Source organism: Mytilus trossulus, chromosome 7 (genome assembly GCF_036588685.1).
Source record: "Mytilus trossulus isolate FHL-02 chromosome 7, PNRI_Mtr1.1.1.hap1, whole genome shotgun sequence".
Classification (NCBI taxonomy): domain Eukaryota; kingdom Metazoa; phylum Mollusca; class Bivalvia; order Mytilida; family Mytilidae; genus Mytilus; species Mytilus trossulus.
In genome coordinates this window covers 62,909,304-62,931,468 of record NC_086379.1, presented here as the reverse complement: position 1 = coordinate 62,931,468, position 22,165 = coordinate 62,909,304, and the positions used below count along the sequence as shown (strand labels likewise).

At 31.3% G+C, this 22,165-nt stretch overlaps 1 protein-coding gene across 10 annotated transcripts in view; it reads right to left on the bottom strand.

Annotated features, from left to right (window-relative positions):
* Window positions 1-401: 401 nt before the first annotated feature.
* Window positions 402-22,165, bottom strand: part of LOC134725518 (protein dimmed-like) — a 37,108-nt gene continuing 15,344 nt past the window's right edge. For 2 of the 10 annotated variants that reach the window (XM_063589391.1, XM_063589394.1), the window contains 2 exons: window positions 9,927-10,025; window positions 402-6,409 (listed from right to left, as the gene is read on the bottom strand). In XM_063589391.1, coding sequence (XP_063445461.1) covers window positions 5,816-6,406 — 591 coding nt within the window. In that variant the 5' untranslated portion in view covers window positions 6,407-6,409; window positions 9,927-10,025 and the 3' untranslated portion in view covers window positions 402-5,815. Of the gene's footprint in view, window positions 6,410-8,756; window positions 8,972-8,998; window positions 9,256-9,926; window positions 10,026-10,469; window positions 10,489-14,053; window positions 14,203-22,165 lie in introns of those variants that run through there. The other 8 variants (XM_063589395.1, XM_063589401.1, XM_063589392.1 and 5 more) reach the window with 7 other exon arrangements.

Here is a 22,165-nt window from a genome sequence, read left to right as displayed (position 1 = left end):
AGACTTATGTAATATCTACCAATGAAAACAACGAAAACTTGCATTTGGTTTGTAGATTTGAGTATATTGTTTTCATTGGTGGAATTTATATATATAGTTATATTTGCACTTTTCTGTAGTCCCTTCGGAATTGTCAATCTAATAAAAAGAACTGTAATAAAACCGCTGTTTCTTTGCATTTGTGTTTTTTTTTATGTGCATCTTATGTTGTGTCATGGATTGATACATACGACATATCCTTTCTTTTCTATGATAATTATGCTCTCATCGCGTGAGGGGGAAACGACCATATGATTTAATTAACGTTTAATAATCTGACTTAGACTCCCCATACTGTCTTTCGTGTGTCTGCCCTGACCCACATGTATTAGAAATAGGCAATAAATATACAATACACTGCATTACTTTGATTATTTTATTACATTATATATGTTTATTCTTAAACTATGGAATGATTTCAACAAGTATAACATATACAAAATAAATTCTAAATTACAGAAAACAATTATAGTTTTTTTCTTTTAATTAGTTTAAATATCTGATACGAAAACCAATTACTGTCATGTAAACAATAAAGTATATCGGAACCTGTTAAATCATTAAAAAAATACTTTATAACTAAGACAAAACCTGCAGATCAATTTATAAATTATACAATAAATCATAAAACAAATTAAACATACAAGCTTTTCAATGTATATTACAATATATGCATTCATGGAAATAAAACAAAAAAGCAGAGAAAAATAATTTAAAAAAATGTATTTTTATAAATTTTTGGAAGCAAGGGTTGGCATTCCACCACTTCATTACGAGGAAGCTAAATACGGTTTTCAAAGAACATACATTTTTCATCGAAACATCAATAACTTGTAATAAATACATTTCCATGTTTCAACAATTTCAAGCTGTTACATGTATATTAAATTGAATTGTATTAGTAAGTTGAAATAGAAGAAATTAAAAATAAATAATAAAAAATATTATCCTTGTAGCCTGTTTGATTTGAGCTTTTATTACATTAAATAGTTGTCCATTTCTTGGCAAAGCAAAAGTATGTTACTGTTGATAATGATCTCACTGTATGCTTTTCGCAGATTGTCAAGTTTACTGATTCTTGATTTTTTTTCAACTCTGTTCATCAATTCGATTTACGAAAAGTCCCGAGTTTATATTTTTTATCTTCCCAACTTTAATATAAAAAATACATCAAACAGAAAAAGGACGGAAATATCGCTTAACATGGTTTAAAAAACGCGTTTTGAAAAAAATATAAATGAATCCACTTAAGATTTTTTGACTAATAAGCCATCAAAATAAGTATGTGTAGTCGTGCCTACACTATATTAACGACTATCACTACGTCAGATACAACAACATTCATGTTCTTGAATAGATTGTACAGCAAAATGCATTGAGTGTGTGGTTAAAGCTAATATATTGTGTTTGCTCGATGGCTAGCTGAACAGAGAAGTCATTATGACGTTAGGTAAACTACTCTGCTTTAAGAGTGGACTAATCCGACAGATAACCGATCTGTATGTCTGTGGGACTAGACTACTCAGAATGAAGGGCGGTATACCCATCCTAATAATGACTTCGCGGTCCAACTAACAAGCAAGCTCGCCAAAGATTTTAAAGTTACCTACAAACTCAATGTATTCTGCGGTAAAGCCGTCTACAGCAGATGTTTATACTTTTTACTTATGCAGTACCGATATCCGGGATTAGAAAAGTCGTTTACAGCGGTTTTGATACATGTACCTGTTACTTCTGCAGTACCGATAGTCGATAGTATGGTGTAGTATTAATCTTCATTATGCCCACCCCTTTTATATAATTTTCTCAATTTCGAATGGTGTTGCAATGCCTTTTATTCCTATGATCAAAAGTAACGATGAAAAACAGTAACTCTGGAATTTCTTAGATCATAAACTTATATGTCCCGATATAAAAAAAAAGTTTAAAAAGAATCAAAAAATGTTGTTAGTTGCAAAACTAATCAATTCTGATAAATGACAATTAAATATATCTTATTTACAAAAATAAATGTACAGGCAAATTATATGAGAAAAATCAGTAACGATTTTATACAAACATTATGTGGACATAGAATAGCACCTTTTAATAAACATGTCAGACTTGTTTTAATGAAATATTAATTCATGTGATTGAGCACTTTAATAGTTATTGTCTGGTCTTATGAAAAACATGAAATCAAACACCACCGAGGGAACGAAGAAAAGTCTTATGTTACAGGACCAATAGTATTATCCAAGGACAAAGATTAACACAGTTATTTTAATTGTTTACTTTTCTATCAATCAGAGGCAACAGTGTTCCTACTAACACATCATTGCACATCCTTTTAGGGTTATATTCAATTTATATTTATATGCAGACTCTGAGCTTGGAACTACATTTAAATGATGTTCTACAAGGAGAGTGTAAGTTCTATTTGCATGACCTTCACAAAAATTACACAACATGTTTTATGCTTATCGTTTTAGACTGGGGTTACATCCAGATTCAATTGGCTTTAAACCGTTCAGAGATTTAACATATAAAGAATCTGCTCAAAATTGCAATCAAACTGCTGTTTTGCCATTACACAACTTATACACTGGTATTGAATGTCCCCTTTTCCCAAAAACGGACTACTGACGATTTGGTCCTTGACATCAGTTGTGAAGACCACAGTCTAATAACGAACACTATGTGTTGTCATCTAATATTCTTTTGGTTATTTGTGTCTCTAGATTGCTGTCATTTTGGATTATTTCTCTTATCTTATTTTATTCATACGTTCCAAAAAACATATAATATTACGAGAATTTTCTGAGAGAAAACATATTTTTATAACTTATGGTACATCACGTAACCAGCTTTATATGGAAAAAAGAATGAATTGTAATGCGCCAAAACAACACGAAAACACAGCTTGCTTAGAACTTGTTTAGTCTGATTACCAATTACTGTTAATCCAGATCTTGTATAGAAAAATAAATCAGTCAAGGAACATTTCTGAGCACTATAGTACAATAATTTAACACAGAAATCTAATTTCATACACCACTGGGTAAACAACTGAGACTTACATATAAGTTCTATGTTATATTTTCTTAACAAGATTAGCTTTACGTCATCTCGAACGGCTGACATTTTCAAAGATTATTAGGAATATATACTCTGGTCCCTGGATCATTATTGAACAGTTGAACTTTCATTGCCTTAATATATAATCAAATATGTGTAAAATAATATTTAGAAAACTTACATCAAATTATTATGTTCTATTATAAATCAAGATGCTAAATCTAGAAACATTTGGTTAAAATTGATAATTATGAACAACTTTATCAATAGTTCAAGATTCATGTTGTGAGAAAGATTTGCTTAGTTTGAATGTTAATTTTTTTGCTGTTGCAATGTTGTTCTCATCAGAGAGAAAACAATTCTCTTAATCAAATTTCGTACAATGAAAATCCTAATGCTTCATTCATATTGTCAATAGCGATTCATCTTGATTATGAAAATTAAACTTTTGGCTTTGATGCATGGTGATATTGTTAAAAAATATAAACTGTCTACATAATACATCTTATTGATTTTCTGTGATTTTAACAAATTACACAAAATGTGATACAAATATATGTTGAACCTGTTTTCTGCAATAATATTACCAGAATAATTGAAAGAACATTGCAAATCTTAAAATTCCAATCATTGATTACAAAATGATTTCCATATTTCATTACAAGCATGCAACTTCAAGATTTCATTTTAAAAATACAGAGTTTAAAAATAATACAATATCATAAAACTTCATTATACATTTTGAATGAAACTCTTTTTTAAAATATCTTTGATGTTTAAAAAATGGCGAATTTGTGTGGGCGTATGTTCTATTGTTCTGGCCAGATGTTGAAAGTTTCCTTGCGTAGCTGATGTTTGTAAATGGCTCATTTGTTACGTTGCAATCTATTGAAAAGCGATAGAGAATTAACATTTAGTCAGGTTACTTCCTCAAAGGAAATATTGGCTCCAACTTTATTAAAAGGTACTTGATGTTTTATATCGGATGAGTTTATACAAAAAGTACTCAAATCTATCTTATGTTGAAAACTTGATGTACTGATTTCTCAAATCAATAAGCTATTTAACAGAAACCTATCACTTTCATCATTTGTATATTAACTTGTATAATATTGTATCTGTTCAAGGACAGCAAAATACCAGAGAGATTTTTAGGGTTTCTTCATACGAAATCTAAGACATTTGAAAATTGAATTATGGTTTATATTATGTATGAACACACATTGAACTTTTCTTTCGAATTGATTACATTTAAATGATGTTGTTCAAGATGTTACGCATACATGTACATAAAACAAGTGTTAATCCAAAATACAACGTCAATCTTTTCATTTCCCGATGATGTTGAAAGTATTTGATAAAGTTCACAAATTTTAGATATGTCCCCTTTTCGTGGTTGTAATAATGAATAATGAATGCCAATGGTAAATAAAATGTTCCATTTTGTAATGTATAGAACTGCAGTCGGTTACAGAAATGTGTACCAACGCAAAATAAGGGCTTATTTCTTCGCATTAAAAAATAAATGGTTGGAAACCTACAAGAATATATATATGGTTGGTTTTTAACATGTTACTTCTTTTAAAATCTATGGTTCTCTATGTTGATATGAATCTTTGGTTTCTGATTACAAGGTGTTATTTGTGGTGGTTTTGATGTAAGATTATGATTTTAAAATATGAATAAATGATGAAAGAGTCGGCCTCAAAAGCAGTTTCATTGATTCTGAGACAGAGATAAGCCTTATGTTAAATAAATAATGATAAATAAATAAATGTAAGTTAAATAATAGTGTCTGGGTAGTCACTTATAAATATATATATATATAATTAACCCAAGCACCCATAACAGTAGTCCGAACATTTCATTTCATATTCATGTTTGGCGGAATCAAAACAAACGGTTCGTGTATTTCAGCGCAATTTGAAGGGCAGTGCTTTTTAGTTTATACTGATCCTTTCAGTTTTCAATGTATACATTGTCAAACATTAGAAAGATCTACATTATAACACCATTGTTTGGATATCTGAACTATAATCCTTCTTTTTTCAATATTCCATATAAAGAGATATCTATCCCTAACTCTATATTTAGATTGGTTAGATGCTCCGGTCACATGTACTTTTACATGTTACATGTGACCTCAAATGCCTAAAGTATCGGATTTGTTGACGCTAATACACAACACGTCAGAAGTTTGACAACTCGATCCTATGGCCATACTGGTAACCACGTTACCTAAAATTGTCACATTTCTACAACCACAACAAAGTTGTACATTTCTATCATACTGAATTAGAATTTCCAGAATAGACCAATCGAACAGTCAATACTAATGGCTTTGATTCCGCCAGATTATGAATAATAGAAAATAATGTTCAATGGACGAACTACCTTAAAAGCAAATGTATACATGCAAAATATATACAATAATCTTATTAGTACGAGTATTTCACATTTTTCTCCTTCACTATTTGACATTTCGTTTGTTTTGAATGTACTTCCTGGTCTCAGCGAAGCCAATGATCCTTGATGTATAACGATGATGATAAATCTCTATGTATTTTTTGGCGATGGAATGTTCTATAAGTTCACAGACAAAAAAGTTGCAAAAAATAAATATATATGTACTCTTTGTTAAAGAATTCTCATAAAATAATATCACAATTGCTTTATTTATCCTCCAGCAGCAAATTTCAATTCAGAATTAGTTTGTATTTTAGATGCTGTCACTTTGAATTTCACTGGACTCCTCTTGCATAACAGGAGAATCATCTATATGAACGTCTTCGTTTGAATCATCATCGTCATCATCGTCGCTTTCATCAATTTCATCTATTTTCTCAAAGGTATATGGGGTCTTTTCTCCTCTGAAGTCACAAATCACATTTGTTAATGCTTTGATGTAATTCTTGGCTAATGTCAATGTTTCTATCTTTGATAATTTCCTCTCTAGATTTATGTGTGGAATAACTCCCCTTAATTCTTGGAATGCATCGTTTAAAGAATGCATCCTCATTCTTTCTCTTTCATTACTCTCAATCCGCCGTAGATTTCTTTCCCTAGCACTATGTCCCTTCCGACGTTTCGTCGACTTCCGAATGGTTTTCATTTTTCTCTCTGTGTATTCATCAGTTGTCGAACTTGCACATGAATCGGAAGGAGAACCTGGACCTTCTCGTTTAGTCGGCCGCTTCCGAATTTCATAATCTGTCGCTCGCATTGAAAAATCTTCCATGTCACAATTTTGGTAATCCTCTGTAATTTCAAAGTCGTAACTTGAAGTCATGTTAACGTTTTCGGATTTCATTACCTAAAACGAGATACAAACAAAACTGTCAATATATTTTAAAACAAACATGGATACTAGTGTATACACATATTATATGAAAACACTATAGAAACACATATAACCTTAAGATAATCAGTTTAGCCCAGATCTTGATAAATTAATTAATCCATAGGTTTAACGTAGATACACCTTCTATTCAAACTCTTACAAGAAGTCTGTTTTTGCTAACCATGATCTACCACGCTACAAAGGTCAAAAACATCAGTCAGCGTATGTTTACACAAATCCAGACAACTTAACATTGCATTTCTGGTTAGTTTAATATAATTAAGTTTACGTGTATTTTTTTTTTAAATTCAACTTTGTTGCAATCGCTGTGTCTATATGTCGGTTAAGAATTAATAAATGTTCCACGGCTGATAGAAAAGGAATTAAATACCAATAATAGAGAAATGAACATATAAATCCTTGTCTTTTAATTAGTGTTTGCGTCTGTCTACAAATCAGAACTCTTTTTCAGTGTGACACTGATCCCAAACCTCTTGTTAACGTGGTAAAAGTAAAAATTATATCTAATTACATGCACTTTATCTCTGCAATGCATTTTTTTTTAAATCCCAAGAAATCATTTAATTTTTACATTTAATTCAAAAAAAAGTTTTCAACTATTTGTATTTATTTCACATTAGAAATAATTGAGAACCATTAAGGTCTGCATGCTGTAAACTCCTTTCTCCCACACAGCTGTCTGCACCTTTTTATGTCTTCATATAGAAGATGACCTTAATATGTTAATACACACGAGCCCACGTTGTCGCTCTACAAATCTAGATGACATTTAGATTCCGATTAATCTATCCGTTCGGATCAACGTGATTCCATCCATTCACTTCAATCAATACCTACACACGTAAACTATAAGAACATACAGGACTTTGGTCGTATACTGCTGTCTCTTCATAATAAAGCCTCTTGGTGGTAATTAAAGAAAGAGCAAAACAGTTACACTAATGCTTTCTGGTTATAGAAAGATTGGGACATATTATCTTTCTTTTATACATGACCCAATTTGACGTTATGAGCTTTTTGATTATTTTCCTGTTCACTGTCTACTAGTATGCAGGGTTAGTCTTTGAGTGTTTAGGATTTTGATAAACCAAACTTTTTGACAGTATATGAGATTTACGAGAATTGTTCAGTTCACTATCTACTAGTATTCAGCATCAATCTTTATTGTTCTCGAGAAGAGTGTTAAGGGTTTAAACCAAACTTAACCTTAAAACTCATTTTTATGCCTTTTCATTCACCAACCCATATAACAGCGATTACCATAACGAATTTAAGCGGTTTGAACATTGGTTCAACTTAGACTAGTTTAAAACCTTTAATAGAAAATCTGGTTTAAAATTGTTTTACAAACATTTTAAAGATATAACTACTTTAACTCCATACCCACTTGCAGTAGTCACTAATTTACACTGTATCGATACCAAAATTCCATTGAACAATAGCATATAAATCATTGTTTAATACATGTAATGGCTGAGAGCAACATTTCAATTGTGAAGATTAGCAACTTTTCAGAGGACTTGTTTAGCGTCTACTGTTATTATTTGATTTGACACATTCGTCATTTTATTTTCTTCAAACAAGTCACAATTTTTATACTTTATCATAACGCTTCACTATCCTTTACTATTCAATGTATATATATATGAAGATGCTGTTTACGTTAAGGAATTTCCAGAAATTTACAACAATACTGAAAGAAGTAAAGAATTTTCTAACGATTAACGGCGTTATCTGAAACTTGACTTGTGTATCCATTTCACTTACAATGCAGTATTCTTATCTAGTTTAATCAACATGATAATTGTTATACTAGACTACAACAGGTTTTTTTTTACATCTTCAAAGACATTCTTTAGTATTGCCACTGGACGGTTTAGCAAATTATTATCAATCAACCAAAACATTCTTAAATACTTTTTTGGAGATTTGATTCACCAATACAATACCTAAATCCGTTATCAAAAATTTACAAATGTTATTTGCCAGAAAAATCCAATATAGACTTGTATCACTATTTATATCCATTCATTGAATGAATGACTGCAAAGAGACTTCGAACAAAACAAACCGTTGCAATTCAATCAAGATTCAATATACATATTAACGAAATGGTATTTGCTATAAATATGCAAAGTGCAACTTATAATGTTATAAGAAGGTGTCTCAGTACATGTTTATTATGAAATTCTGCAAGGTATTATTTTTGTATTATGATTTTTATATAAGGCAGAAGACTTCGATCGAGTACTACTGACTTTGACAACTGTAAACTTTTATATACATGTAAGCTACTTACTATTAACTACTTTATCTCTTACCTTGCTGCACTTATCAACTTTAATGTTCTGTCATTAAATTCTACTCTGTGTTTCGATATTAAAACATAAATTAGGTTCTTTACCACAAAAACAGGGAAGAAAATGACCCTCATCAAAACCGCTAATTAGACATAATGGCCATAGACATACTATAACTATCTGATTGTCCAAAGGGCATGGTATTGCATGATATATCACGAATTGTCATAATAACACTTACTCTAAATGAATTATGATATAATTTCTATCTATAAACGACATTATATCCCTATGAAAAATGCCGGCGGTTATTGAGAAATTTATGTCCCCGAAACTCACAAAATTATAGACGGAAGTGTCATCATTGATTTGAAGTTAGAATAATTTACCATCACACCTGAGATAATCTAATGATTTACGTCAGATGATAATGGTTTTCATTTAAGTTTTGATGATTGGGCGATTTCCGCATTAACAGTTAAATTTATCTTAAGTAGTTTGACGTGAAACTAGAGTTTTTCACCTGTCACGAATGAAGGCACTTATCGTACTATGGCCAATGTGAATCCAACAGGTGCGATAGTCATTTTCATGTACTGTTCAACTGTAAATATTGTAAACATAAGCACCAAAACATTTAAAAGTGTGCAATTTGAAACCTAAAATTAAACCAAGTGCCGTGAGAATAAAACCAATGTTAAATCTCATTAAATCATTTGAACAATGCCTTAACATGCGAAGTCCAATTAATCTGCAATTCATCTCGATGCTCCTGAGTCTGTGACAATAAATTCAATTTATGTGCTGTTTCTCTCCAATAATTGATGATAGTAGTTTGTGTCATGTGTCAGATCGGTACTATTATTTTACAGCTTATTACAATAGGAATATCGATTTATACATGTATAATATTCATCTATTTTATGAAAAAAAATTATATACCAATCATGTAATTAAGTTATATACAGAATTCTGGCTCCATAATTTGCAACAGTTATTGAATCTATTGAACAATTAGTTTAATAAAACATACATATACTAACATAGTCATGTACAATTAGAAGAAGTGCTGTAACGTTGAAATAGTCTATGTCGAAAAATCATTTAAAATTCATAAAAATATTGTGATAAGAAAAGAGAAAATATAATAACCAAATGCATATACATACTTTTGAAGATGGGTACTTGACGAGCGTAAAGAAGCACCCGACTTTTCCCTCCTCTCTAGGATTATCTCCAGATACTATTGACCACAACAATCCAACTGCCTGATAATAAACACAGAGTAAGAATGAATACGACAATAGCCAATCAGAGATACGGATGTGCTACGTTGGTGTTCCGAATAGCACTTGCCAATACTACTCCCCCATTTACAATCAATTAAGTATTCTATTTTTTGCGTTGATTGGAATTGTAAGGCGGTTTGCAGGATAACTATGACGTAGAAAAACTATGCCACGCGACAATCGGTGTGATTTAAATTGACATATAAAATTGTAATATTGTAAATGCTGGATTGAATTATACATTCGAGTTTTATCAAGCGATAGATTTTTATAGTAGTAGAATCTGACATTTAAAAGAAATTGTAACTTTATCATTCATCCAGACTTTTATAGGATATTGTTTTTTCCTTCCTCAAAAATATATACAATAAACTATTCGTGGTATAATTTGCTAACAATAGTACGACGGACACGCACTGTTACCTGACATATTAGTCGTATGTTGATATAGTCTCATTTGCATGCAGTCCTAGCAATGAGGTATTAATGAAGTTATGACGTCAAAATACATGTCAACTCTCCTTGTCATGTTTTATCAATAAAGTAATTGTTTAGAAAACTAACTAATAAACAACTTGTGTTTTGACTGTGCGAAATAAATGTAACTTGTTTATAATTTAAAGACATAGATGTTGAAATAGTTTTGGTTTATAATGTAAATTAAATATATAATTGAAGTAATTTTAAAAACGTGGGATAATAGGGGTATCATCAACATTAATTTATAATAAACAAGATCCAGACCATTACAAATAGCATTTACTATTTGGGAAAATTATGAATAGTTAAAATGAGCGGTTAAAATTTATTCACACCTTTTTTTCGACTCTTTGAAATATTAGATAAATACCAGTCGGAGTGAGTCCTGCTTAAAATGTAGAACCTCTAACAGTCTTTGTTGTGTCTTTTAGGAATAACCAAAATCCCTCCCATTCGAAAAACATCTTTCTTGATAGTAACAAAAATGTCTAATCTCGACTTTTGAGGGAGAAAAATGGTATAATGATTTATAATATAAACTTTCAAAACCAGCTTAACAAGAAACGGGATGGAATGACATTTCATGGATTCTAAAGGTCATAGTTTACATAGAAAAATCCCTTTAATAAAACCGTTTCGCTTTTTGAGTCAGTCATTAATATAGAACGTGTCTTGAGTGTCTTGAGTGTCTTGAGGTGGGTAAGGTAAAAGTTGCCAAGAACCATTTGTGACTATGGTTGGGAGAACCGATGATCTAGTCAATCGGAAGGGGACTATAGATGGCTTACCTGTTTTAAGAGATAAAGCAATATCTATTGCACGTAAGAGACACCCTTGTAGATTTCGAAAAGAGCAGGCTAATGACGCTACTAGGCAGCACTCGCACGGCAAAGCGGAAAGGGAAATATAAGTTGTAATAACTTGTTTCCAAATCCACTATAAATAGATATGTTTGAACCATTTCTCACATGTAAATAGATGGACAGACATTGACAAGGACGACCATCTAATTTACATATATCGTTCAATACTATCGTTATATTTTTCGACTCTCACCAAAAACATGTACAGTTTAATGCGTGACTGATTTACCTTTTTCTTTCAAGTAAATATAATGTACTATTATTTGTAAAAGCAATTTTAGTTTGCACAATAGTGTTAAAATGTGTGATCAACTGATTTCGCAAGAAGATTTATTTCATATTAACTTCATTATTTCAAATAGTATCACTTTTTGACGCAGAGTTCATGAAAAAAGTTTACCCGTAAGATAACGAGTTGATAAACGAGTAAAGTTTATATGGTAAGCTTTACAGAAGGTTGTACTTCTGTTTTGGGATGCGAAGTACTAAAATAACATACGGATATTGTGTCATTTTAATTTGCTGTTGCTTTCAGGAACATAGTTATCTTCCTCATCGAGAGCTCTGATTTCTTGCTCGGTTTTGGCTATACCTCCCCTTTTTGGCTGTTATATAAAACTCTTCCTTTCTTCCAATAATTTTTAATTTTCAAATATTTTGGGCTCGATCATTACTGAAGAATCATCTAATGTCGCAATACGCATATAATGTCGAAATTCGCATCTGTTGTATAAAAATTGATACCATTTATGTTATTAATTTCTTGTTAGTCAATGTCAACTGGACCAATGGGGTGTTTAACGTTGATTATTGAAGACATTATCAATTCTGAATGAAAAATTTCAGTTCCTACATAGCAACTAATCTGCAGTCTTGTTTCCATTTAATGCAGATATAATAGACTTAAGATAGTTCTGTATATCTTCACAAAATCTCAACAACAATACTGAATTATCGATAGATTTGTAAATGGAAAGCATTTAATTACAAAAATGATTTGATTGAAGGCGTCTTAATTACATACGACAAACAACAGGTGAAGAATCGATATCTCGATATTACCGATCATTTTTAACGGAACTCGTTCATTACGTTGAAATAGAACCAGAAGTTCAAAGGTATTTCATTATTATAGAAACATTTTTCTGCAAAACAATGAATGGAGATGTTAAGTTCTCGATCGTGTTTAACGTCACGATTTTTTTTGGGAGGGGGGGGGGGGCTGTATATTCGAGCTAGTGCGCCTTGTTTTTGGAATTCCCCGACCCTTATAGTTGACATGACATAACGAATGTTCTGCAAAACCTCTCGCTCATCAATGCTCCTTACTTTTTTTAACAATACGCATACATTCAGATTGGTTTAAGAAAAGAACAGAATTAGTATTCAATAGATAAATGTTAATGTCCAGTACACAATGGCAACATGTTGCTGCGACAGGAATAGCCTTCTGATTGAAAATTACCGAAGTCATTGACCTCATTGTACTACAGGTTTGTAAAACAGAATGGAAATTTAAATGTAATTTCTATTGTCAATATTATTTTTAAAAACGATTAACAATTATAGGAAGTCAAAGTACGGCCTTCAACACAATGCCTTGGTTTAAACCGGATAGCAAGCTATAAAGGGCCACAACATTACTAGTGTAAAACAATTAAAAAAATAATGAAAACCAATGGTCTAATCTATATAAAAAAGAGTACCGAGAAACATCTAGTTTGAACCACATCCAAAAAGGACAACAACAAGGCAACAATTTCTTTTGATCAACGAGTATGTTACGAGGTTCATGTAAAGAACAACGTACAGGTCTGTAGCAAATAATTTACGAGGAATCATACTCAACTTTAACTACAATTCAAACCGAACGTTATTTTTGTTCTCAAGGGGTTTCATACGAACCCCCCTTTTACTGGCTACCGATGTGAACAATTAGATAACACTTTTCATCAAATCAATTAAAACATGTACATTATATACCATTATAAAGGTAGTGAAATGATCTACAGACTAGTACAATAACAGTTACTTTTTATCATTGCTGTGGAGATAACGCTCAATCTTAAGCTGTGAAACTTTCCTAAATTTTACTTATCAATGTCAATTTCTGATAGATAAAATAAAATAATACATGGACTTGTAAATGTTAAGCCGATAACGATAAAAATAGTGTTTTAACAATGTTTATACTATCGCGTGTGCTATAAACGTTTTAAAGCGGAACAGTTTAGTAAATTTTACTTGCTATTTGCATCTGCTATTACAGAATACAAACATTCTTTTTTTATTTAAGATGTAATCCAAATAAATTTTTAAATTCTCTTTTAAAAAACGTTATCCACGTCTACAGCCGAAGAAGGCAATTATTTAGGATAATTTACTATCCGGAAGTTTTTTTCCAAGAAGTGTGAATCCGGTTGTCAAAAAATAAGAACAGAGATTAAGTGTAAATAAAAAAAACGTACTGCAGTTCCGTAAACAAATAAATAAACGATGCAGGTAACGACATTATCATTTACATTTATATTTTACACAATTAATCAAAACTGTTTCTTACATCCGCCTGCTATGCATAAAAATATATAACCATAAAAATATGAACTAGACTCATAATTATTCATCGACTGATATTATAAGGATAAGCGATAAAAATCTACTGACCTTCAGATAGTTATTAACTTTTAAGTGAAATCCTCGTTAGTTGCATAAAAATCGACCATTTACTAGGAGGATTTTATGCTGAAGTGATGAAATTAAACGTATTGATCTGAACTCGGAGGCATATATACAACCTGTTACAAAAGCTGTTCGTTTTTGTGGGTTATTTGTCAACAGGTGTCAAACAAGATATTACGAACTGACCAGGACTGACCAGGACGAATCTACCTCTGGGCTCAAAGTTATAGCTTTATTGCAACATAAAAAATAAAGTAAGCGTCCATGAGTTTAAGAAAAAAAGTAGTACAAGTTAACTAAAATATCAGGGTTCAGAGTTCAAATGTTTTAATTCTAAACATTCTTTGGTTTACTGGGAGAATAAACGTTAGTTTTGACGGATAACTAAGTTAAAAATAATTACATTTAGGTCGTGAATAATCTGTCATCGTTATAGACTGCTATAATATATGGAATACTTTGTAGTTCTAATTTTTACACACTGATGCTCATAGAAAAACACTTTTTTTTTCTTTCAAGGTAAACTTTGTAAACTGAAGATAAAGCCGGGACTAATGTACACATTATATAAAATATCTTTAAAACTACCGAAATAAATAATTTCCATATAGATAAATGATGTCGATAAGATAAAATTATCTAACAACATTTCTTCCTAACTATGTGTTGTACTTTCTTCCACTTCTTCAACTTTGTATTTGATTTGACCTTTCAACTGTTTTAATTTGAGCGCCCTAATAAGTCGCAATTGGAAACGCGCGTCGGGCGTACCAACTATATAAGTCTGGTACAATGTATCTTTGGTAAATTGCAAACTACATGAACTTTTGTAAAATCATTACTATAATTTGGTGTGAACTGTAACATTTTTAATATTCCCAATACAGTTCGTTAGATTTTATAAGCTGTATTTGACTAAATCTTTTCCAATTTTTAGGGGCGTTCAATGCTCTTCGATTTCGTACGTACTCTATCTGACCTTTCATATTTTTCCGTGATTAGTTTTTTTTGTAATCAAAAAGCGCATCTGGCGTAAAACAAAACAAAAATGCAAACATAGTATCGAGAGTCATTTTGAAGGCTTGTATGTATACGATTCACTAAACAAAGACCAGTAGCGGAACCGACATGGAAACAGGTTGCATGGTTATACAAAATGTCAGTTAATTAATATTAAAAATGTGTGGGAAACGCTATAGATTTTAGCTCCAAACTTGAATATTGCATATAAATTTCACAAAATTATAATGATGATGATGATAATACATGTAATAATAATAAAAATATCGAAGGTCGCTCTTCGACCCTGTGGCATAGTTAATATTCGACAGCTGTGAACGGAATAAAACTATATATCTGTTAGATATATCTCTACTTAGTATTAACTCGCAATTGTTATTTTGATGTAACATTCTAGCCAATGGTCATTTTAAGGATTGTGTCGCAGGCAGCTGCGACAAGTAGACAAATTCGGCATAATTATGGAGCTTAAATAGTTTAGAAATTGATTTTTATCTAATAAGCTATGCAATTTGCGACCGACTAATATATAGCTGAACATAATACTCGGTCGGTTACTCGGCTACTAGAGGGATATGTTTGACATGTGTTTATAATTAAAATACGTAGTACGATTAAGAAAATTGTGATGATGTTTCGCGGTTTATCAAGTCGAAAATTGATTATATTTCGGACGGTCTATAGACTAAACAGGAAACTAAGAAAATATACTTGTTACACATCACAGGAATGTGTTTATATCTTGAGTTAGATGTACTATCCTAAAGTAGGCTGTGTCAAAAACGATTCGAAACTGAACCTTACATAGAATGGATAGGGAAATGGGCACATATTTTTTAGACTGAAACATGCAAACACAACCAATTGAGTTGATTAATTACTTGAATATTGGTTTCTTCGCGTGAAGTGGCGAATATCTCATGCATGTTTAGGACGAGAACAAAATATTAGTACATACAAAAGGTAGGTCCTGTAAAAGGATTCGACCGGGATGAAGTGCTATGCCTATGAAAAAACAAAGGAACAAGCCATCAAATATAATACGACGGAATAAAAAAAAATCCAAGAGACATATAAACAATCATCCAGCATCATCATATACTATAAACAGAGATATATTTACAATTGCCTATGCTATAAATAAGCACAAATAATAACTTTCCTTCACTTAGAAATGTGTCACGAAATTAAAGATTTTGTGATTTTTTTAATCAGAAATAAATTCATATCTTTATATTACCATTCCTTTTCCTAAATATAGACAATATCTTTCAGAATCAGAACTAAATGCGACAGTTTATTGATTTAAGAAGATGATATACAAGTTATAAGTAATTATAGTTTTCCTGAAGACTATTGTATGTCGATATAAAGGACTTCACACCCAAATATAAGACGTCTTTTAGGTTATTAATATTTTATGTTGCACAAAAATAGTGCAAACCAGACAAATCTGTAAAAGACAGCAGAAGAAAGAGTGCAAATGTTGCTATGGTTTGATTTTTCTATTTGACGGGTTTCGAGTTGCAGAAAAATATGTCCTGTAGTGTATGATGTTTTTTGCTTGTGAAAGAACTGTTAACATGTTCTATTATATTAATGTTCAATTTTCTCAGTATTTCTTTTAGTGTATTGAGTTATGTGTCATTTGATCTCTTATTGAGAGCTATTCAACTGGCAATCATTCCACATCTTCTTATTTTCAAATTATAAATTAGTACGAATGTTTTAATATGGATACATGGATAGTTATACATCGCCAGGTTTGTACAAAATGTGAACGTTAATCCTTTAGATGTGGAATTATAGATGATTTAATCTGTGAAGAAGTGTTTATTTGTTGGTTGCAATGGGTTTTACAATAGCTTTCATAAACTGCGTGTACTCTTAGATCAGTGTTTTGTGTTTTGTGTCTTTTGGCTTTTTTGTTGCTGTTTTTGTACTTCATGTCATCAACTTAAAACAAACTTTTATTGGTTTTTTTTTCGTTCGTTTGCATTGTCTTACATTTTGTCTTACCACATACTTTTTATAGCTTTCTATATATATACGAAACCAAGAGGACGTCCTAAAACAACATGGCGGAGGACAATAGAGAATGAATTAAAAGACCTAAAGATGACATGGGGAGAGGCAGAAACAATGGCAAAGAACAGACCAGAGTGGCGAGGACTTGTGTTGACCTTATGCTCAGATCGGAGCGAAGAGGATAAGTAAGTAAGTATACGGTATGGATTTTGCTTATTATTGAAGGCTGTAATGTGACATATAGGTGCCTACATCCACATCATTGGTCTGTGGTGTTAGTTGTCTTATGGTAAAAATACCGCATCTTCTTATTGTTTTCATATCAAAGTGATCTGGCTTTTCAATTTAGTTTCCTTTCCATTATTCGACCTATTGGGGGTAATTATTATTCATGTACACCCCCTTTTCATGATGCCCAAAATATAAAAATAAGGCATGTGCACCGAGTGAAGCACACACTATACAAGTTAATTGTTTTATTTTCGACTACCAGGTATTATTTCATACACAAACATGGAAAAGCACCGATTGCTAGAAACTAAACAAGTTAATTGTTTTATTTTGACAAACATGGGAAAAAGCAGTCTGAAAGTAAGTACAAATAAAATGTGTTTTGAGCTACTAATCATCAGGTAGATCTTGATCTATAAAATACGAGTTATTACTGTAGGACATTTATTACCTTCATTCTTGACCTTACGACTATTATCGACGACAGTCACGAAGCAAAGCTAAATTGATTCCTGTGACCTTATAAAATTATCATATTATTAAACCATATAATTCTCTATAATTTGCAAATTATGTACTTTTTATACCTTTATGCATTGTCAAAACATACTTTTAATGTTTAACGTACAAGCTAACGCAGGTATATTTGTAATTATTTGTTCGTTCGAAATGTCTTGCTATATATTTTAAGAATATTTTCATATCATATACAAAGTCATGTTTGGTAGCAAAAGTGAATGATATCAAATTTAACAACGTACTTAGTACATGACTTTACTGCAAATAAACTATTCGTGGATTTAGTAAATATTTCGTGATTTTAAGTAGGGCACAGACTTTGCACTGAAATATGACAACTTTGATTCATCGATTTTGAAGAAATGTACTTTTTATTCGAATTTATTTCAAATTTTGAATGGAAATTCGCTCAGTTGTAATCTCGTCATAAAAATAAAAGCAACACATAGGCTCATCATAGACACTAGGATTCAAATTTTTTATGTCAAAGCACGCTTCGCGTCCAAAGTTTCATCAGTGACGCGCGTATAAAAAAAGTTGATAAGTCCAAATAAAGTACAAAGTTGAAGAGCATTGAGGGCCCAAAATAACGAAAGACACGTCCAGCAGTTAGACGTGGTAACGTATTTATACATCCCACATAACTACGTTTCCTTAGCATACTTGATAGAACTGGGTTGAATAAAATCAGGCTACTTTCACGTGGAGTCCTTTCAAGAGTAAGACAGACAGCACAACACCAGTTTAGTCAAAGAGAGACCAAAACGACAAATTAAACCAAAACAATTTAGTGACTATAAAGCAACAAACATTGTAGACAAATTTGCTCAAAACAACAGCCGTTGCTTTAAAATTCCACCTAGAAAATCAGAACAATACAAACAGTCATTCTTTGTAAGAACAATACCTGATTGGAATAGACTACCAGACAATCTCGTGTGTGCTAAGACAATTGAGAGCTGTAAAACTTCGGTTGCTCTCACAACGTTGGACTAATTTTCCAGCGCCTCTCTCCCGTTGCCATTGGTGCCATATCCTGGCCCTGCAACGTATTTATTCAGATTCAGATTCAGATTCAGAACACCAACACATGCAGAATTTGATTAAACCTCTTAAAAAAATCTTATTGTCAGGCATTTTCCTCGGATTACAAATCATGTTGTCCATTCTGCTGATTTATTTATCGACATGTAGCTAAGGAGGGATGCAAAAGTACGAACTGATTATCCTTTTAAAAGCATACCATGTTTATTGGCTTTTGAACGGAATTTGAAGTGCGTTAGAGTATTTTGAATAAGAGCTTATTTGTATTCATTTCATATATTGATTCACGCCGAATGTTTACATTTTCTGGCAGAATTATACGCGTTAATTGTATTTTCTTAGTTTCCCTTTTAGCGTTAAGTCAAATCAATGCAATCTTGCAGTTAAATCCGGAATTTTAAAAAAAGACAACAGCTTCCCGGAAGTACGAAGCGGAAATATTGTAGTTTGTAACATTAAAAAACCTTGAAACCCAGATAATTAACGTTTCTGTCACATTTATCTACTGTTATCATTTATATAGGAGTTTGTGCATGTTTACTTAACTAACAAATGTAACTTAGTTTCCAGGATTTATTCAGGCTTCAAATAAAACACGTTGTATGACGGGGATTTTTGCGACCATTTTAGGTGTTTTATGATAACAAGATGTATTACTCTTACGGATCAAATGTGAGATAAGTGTCATTATTTGAGAAATGTATTCATTTAATCGTTTTCATCTGAACGACTCTTTCTGTACAGATACATACGTTTTGATTTACATAAACAATACAATTAAAGGCAGGTAAATTGTACCTTTATTTCCACGAGTCTACAAAATACGTTATTTTACTTTGGAACTTCATACTCTAGAAGCATTTTTTTTCAATTCTTTATTGATATGACGTATATATTTGCAGAACATCGATGTTTATGAAACAAACGAAAATGATTACTGCGTAAACATGTGAAGGAACAGTTACAACCAATTTATGAACCATTTCATAGTATATCGGTTTTCATATTTTAAGAGCCCTTGCGTTATCTAATACGATGCGGCTCTGAGGGATATATAAATACGCTACCACGTCCAATTCAAACAAGATGGCAATGCATGCTATCAAACGCTATACCACGTCCAATTCAAACAAGATCAACTTCGGCAGACTTGACCTTTCAAATGTAATGTTAATACAGGAATGTTTTCGTGCTGAGTATCACATATTTGCAACTGAACGTTAAGGAAACGCCTATCAATTCAAATTGATTCAACATATTTGTCATAGAGCTTCTACACATGCAAGCATTGTAAGAAGCGGGGATGAGCCATTTTTTCCCCACTTATAACTATTTCATTACATCTATTTTTTTTCAAATTATAAGATTCGTAATATGTTTTTGACATTTACTTTCTCCTTTCACAACCTTGTCAGTAAAATTGAGATGATCACCTTTTATATGAAACTGCAGGTCAATTTTTACACAAAAATACATTACATTACATATTTATTATGATCCAAATGAAGATTTTCAACATTTCTATGAACAAAATCATCTTGACTATTTGCACTGTTACGAGACCGTCCCCAAATGAGTTGGTACTGAGATATTGAGGGGACCCCTTGAACTTGGTGTGAATAGTTAGCATTTCTGCCATGTGTAAGTCCCTATTGAGACTTGGAGAGAAGACCAGCATTATAAGAGAAGTTAATTTGCCTTTATTTTTGTCGAGTGCATCTAGTGTTATTCAACAGTGTGCAAAATTATCATGCAAAATCAAGACAATTCATTGAAAAATGAAAACCAGCAGCTATTTTTAAACAGCAAACGTTCGTCCTTTATCTTAATTCTCTTATTCCTAATTTAGATTTGTACACATCTTGCTTTAAGTCACGAAAAGATTGGATCACACACCAAATCGTTCTTAAAACTTATCAGATTCAGTTCCATATTACAATACAAATAGATAAGAAAACATGATTTATTTGTTAGAAATTTGGTCATTTTATACTTTATTACTATCTTGATATATTTGTCGCTCGTCCAACTAAGCCTGTAAATGATTATTTAAAAAAAAAACTTGTTATTGTCTTTGTTGTCGATTATATATATCCATTAAACACTGAAGGCACCAGTTTGTTGAAATTTTTAGATGTGTGTATTAGATGGTATCAAAGAGAGGAACTGATCTGTCGTAATTCCAAGTTAAAGCTACATAAACTAAAATTTACATGACATCCTTATTTTGCTTTAGTAAGCTTGAATTTATTGGATCTCATAAGAGAAATAAACTATCTAATGTATTAAGATTACATAATATAAAATGAAGAAACATGATAATCTGTTTTCCCCATTAACCTAAAATACAAATAATACCATTTTATATTATGTTATTAAATGTATTTGATACAATTAAAGACTTATGTTGAATGATTCATAAAAGTGTATGTTTTTTTTTTTATCTCTATAATAAAAGTATATGGGGGTTTTCTAGTTTATGTATGTCACCAGACAGCTATTTAACACGAAATATACAAAAGACAGCTTTTATATCTTTTCTTATTTGGTAAAAGAGAGACAAGTCATTTTTGTATTTACTATTAACCTAGCCACTGTGATACAAGACTGATATATTAAGATGTAGGGCAAATCTGTACAAATAATTTTTCATCTGGACGGGTTAAAATCAGAAAACTTATGTAATATGGTAGAATTGTAAAATTTAGATAGCAAAAGAAGCCTGAATGATAACATTTATTTTACAACTAATTGTCAAACATTCAAATCAAAATGTCATTCAGTAAGTGCAACAAACATTTACCTGCAGAGGATTATTTTGTCTTTGTGAAATTTTGAATCAAATTCGTTTTCATCTGATGAACAATTTAAAGCTTTAACTTCACCAAATTTTGTTTTGGTATAGAATCATTCGAAACCAAAACCAATTATCCTTTTCGTTATTCGTTCTTTCTATTTTATGAATACTCGAAATCGGCCGGATCTTTTAAAATTAATATTTCCAGAAATCTTTTTTTGCCTTTAATTGGGCTATAAGTTAGGCATTATAACAAAATATCATAACATGATAGTACACGTGCATACGAAGCTGTCACGTGAGATACTTCAATTTTTAGTAATGATGAAAGAACATTTTCAAAATGTAGCTTCTGTAAATTAAGTAAAGACGAAAATTGCCTAGACTATACCTCTGTTTTCAAGATACCGATTTTCAGGCTCAACAGAAAATTAAGATTCTTATTAAATATGATTTAG